Source organism: Phyllobates terribilis, unplaced genomic scaffold (genome assembly GCF_046119375.1).
Source record: "Phyllobates terribilis strain yellow unplaced genomic scaffold, ASM4611937v1 Scaffold_7__3_contigs__length_470593459, whole genome shotgun sequence".
NCBI lineage: Eukaryota > Metazoa > Chordata > Amphibia > Anura > Dendrobatidae > Phyllobates > Phyllobates terribilis.
Window position 1 is genome coordinate 470,301,391 of NW_027362767.1, and position 3,434 is coordinate 470,304,824.

Below are 3,434 nucleotides of genomic sequence, written 5' to 3' on the forward strand. Positions count from 1 at the left end.
GAAGTTTCCAGCATAGAATGTATAGGGTGCGGTAATTCCACATGTGTTCAATGAACATGTGCGGATTTACCTGCGTGATTGGACAGAGCGAAAATACGCTGTGTCCAAAGCACTACTATAGCCTAATCATGGGCACGTACTATTATTGTTGTGTATAAAATGTGGGGATGGGAGTATACTGAAATTACATGGGCAAAATGCCACTGTTCTTTATGTGCCTTGGAAATGTTGCTTGTATCATACATATAAATGCATAAGGCAAGCAAAATTTCCAAAGTGGAGGGGCACATTACCCCATGTAGTCTTAGTATACTTCCATCCCCCACATTTTAAAAATGAAACTAATGGCCCCCCTGCACTTTTACACAGAACGCTGCTGCTTGTTACCACTGCCTGTCTGCCACATGGCCCACATTATGCATACTTTACATAGTGGCAGACGAGCAGCAGCTACAGGAGGAGCGAAGGAGGAGGGAGAACAGGAGGAGCAGGAGCGGCAGGTTGTCTCCAATCGTCAGGCGTGGGAGCCGGCAGAGCCACCATCAACTAAAGCAGAAGCTCTTTGGTAGGCGTGGCTTCAGCCGCAGCGACCGCACTCTGTATGCTGGGTACGTCCTGCCAGACGTAATGCGGCAGCGCGGGCTCAGCATAAAGGACCTGCGACACCGGCGGTTATAATATATACGAATTATAATGGGGGCAATAAATTCTCGGGCCATGGGCCTCCCTGGAGCCTCGGGCCCCGGACGGTAGCCCAGATTGCCCTCACTATAATCCGCCTATGGTTTCAAACATTGCACTGGACTTGCAACATCTGCTTGGATCATCGGTCTTCTGGATCCAGCAGGACATGTTTCCCTTGTTTCTCAGCTATCATTTTGTGCATCCCATAAAATTGACCATTTTTTCTGTGACCTTTCACCTCTCCTTAAGATCTCTTGCAGTGATACTTATAAAGTAGAAATGATGAATTGCATAGTTGGCAGTCTTTTGACTCTTTCTACATTCTTGCTGACATTGATCTCTTACGTTTTCATAATTGTTGCGATCCTGAAGATCAAATCTACGGAAGGACGCTATAAAGCATTTTCAACCTGTTCTTCCCACCTCACATGTATCAGCATTTTCTATGGGACCATCATTTTCCCGTACATGAGGCCAGCATCGAGTTATTATCCAGAACAAGATACTTTTTTTGCCCTTTTATACATTGTTTTGGTGCCGTTATTTAATCCTATAATTTACAACTTGAAAAACCATGATTTTAAAGATGGGGTTAAGAAGATGATACAAAAGTTGACCTTATAAATAATACTTTTTTTTCCAACTAATGTGAAAAGGTATATGAATTTTAAATTGTATATTAAAGCCTTGATGAATTTTACAAGTCCATAGTCAATATTTAAGTGCAATGGAGAAAATGAGATAGGATAGGACCTTATTGCTTTAAATACAATCTCTTCATTCCCTTGTGGCTGAAGCTCCAAACCCTCCGGTCGATTATTTGCAAAGGATATCTACAGACTTGTCCAGTTTCCCAACATTGGGTCACATCTAAAAATCAAGATTGGCTAGCTGACCTAATTAGACTACCAGTCCAATGTTGGTTGACATCTAATATATTGGTAATCGGAATACTTGGGGATATAGAACAGTGGCACTAAAGGGATCTTGCCAGCAGGACTGCTGCGAATTCAGAGGCAATGCCACAGTTTGCCCAAAGAGTAGGGTAAATGGATATAATATATTGAATTCGCCCTGAACTGTTGTGTGAATGAGCTAAAAGATTAAATAATTGAGATAATTGATTAAAAAATGCTTTATTGATATAAAATCATACAACTAAAATTGATAAAATATTTGTATAGGACGGGGATAGAGGGATAAATTGTCCTCCGGTGTTGAGTATTCTCGACTTGATGGATTTAGGTCCTATTGCTAGAGGTAGTATTGTAGATTTGCAGCCGATGATGGTTAATGGTGGGCCCTAAATAGAGGGAGAAATGTTCTTAGATATAAGGATAGTGATTACATCCTGATAGAAGGCCTAAGTAGGAAGGTATACGTTACTTCCCCGCATGGGGTAGTGGGGGGATGGTCCCCGTAATGATGCCTGTTGTTGTAAGGGTGTGCAGATTAGAGTGCAGAAGTGCTGAATGCTAGAATATGAAAGGTACAACTGTTATTTAATAAGGTGTAGGAATATCTCCATAACAATGTGCCTATTGGTATGGTAATGATACTACCTGATTATCTGTGCAGTAGCGTATGATAGGCTGCTGAGGTGTTACAGGAATTAGGCTTTTTCATTCATAGGCAGTAGTTAATACTGGGGTGATCCGCATGGATCCCTACAGATGGTTAGAGATTATGTTCCGTCAATATAGTATAGACCTCTTTCCAGGATGATTGGGGCTGGATAGATAGTGCGGAGCTGAACTGTGTCAGGCAGACCCTTGTAGCAGCGTGATACTATTATGGCTGCTGTGGGAGAGAAGGAGACACATAAGTGCACCTGTTGAAGGTAAGACTTTCTTCATAGACTGGGCCAAAAATGATGACCGCACAATAAACTCTATTTGCGGCACCTGATATTGGAAACTTCCCTAACTTTTCAAGCGTTTTTGATGCTGATTTTCCACAGCGTAAACACTTGCAAAACGCTTGGTAATCCGTGCCCTATGATCCCCAATGAAAATCCGCATGTTCTGTGCCCATTCTGCGGAATTTTCCGCAGCGGATTTTCCTTGCGGAAAAATCCGCAACATGTCCATTATTTGTGCGTTTCTGCATGCGGATTTGAGGTCGCAATGCACTTGAAAAACGCAAGTCAAATCTGCATGTAAAAACACTGCAAAAACATGTCAAAAACGCATGCAAAATCCTCAAGCGTTTTTACTGCCAAGAACATGCAGAAACGCTGCAGAAATTTTCTGCTTCATTTCTGCATCGTGGGCACATACCCTAAATGCTGCCCATTGTGTTGGATTGTCAATGCAACCCTCTTCTCCCACTCTTGACACACTGATAGCAACACCGCAGAAGAAATGCTAGCACAGGCTGTTTCAGATGCTGCACATCACAGCATAGACAATTGCCTTCAGATGACCCCAAAGATAAAAGTCTAAGGGGGTCAGATCGGGAGACCTTGGTGGCCATTCACCTGGCCCACGACGAACAATCCACTTTCCAGGAAACTGTTCATGTAGGAATGCTCAGACCTGACACCCATAATGTGGTGGTGCACCATCTTGTTGGTAAAACTCAGGGAACGTGCCATCTTCAGTGCATAAAGAGGGCAACACATCATCATGGAGCAATTTCTGATATCCAGTGGCATTGAGGTTTCCATTGATGAAGAATGGCCCCACTATCTTTGTATCCCATTACCACACAATAGCATCAAGATACGAGATGTGCAGCATCTGAAACAA

At 42.8% G+C, this 3,434-nt stretch overlaps 1 protein-coding gene across 1 annotated transcript; it reads left to right on the top strand.

The window, feature by feature from the left end:
- Positions 1-774: 774 nt before the first annotated feature.
- LOC141155613 (olfactory receptor 5AR1-like) lies at positions 775-1,308 on the top strand (the record flags this gene model as incomplete). Its single annotated transcript, XM_073642480.1, has 1 exon — positions 775-1,308. A coding segment is annotated over one exon (534 nt), but the record flags the coding sequence as incomplete, so codon positions are not given.
- Between the last annotated feature and the right edge of the window lie 2,126 nt (positions 1,309-3,434).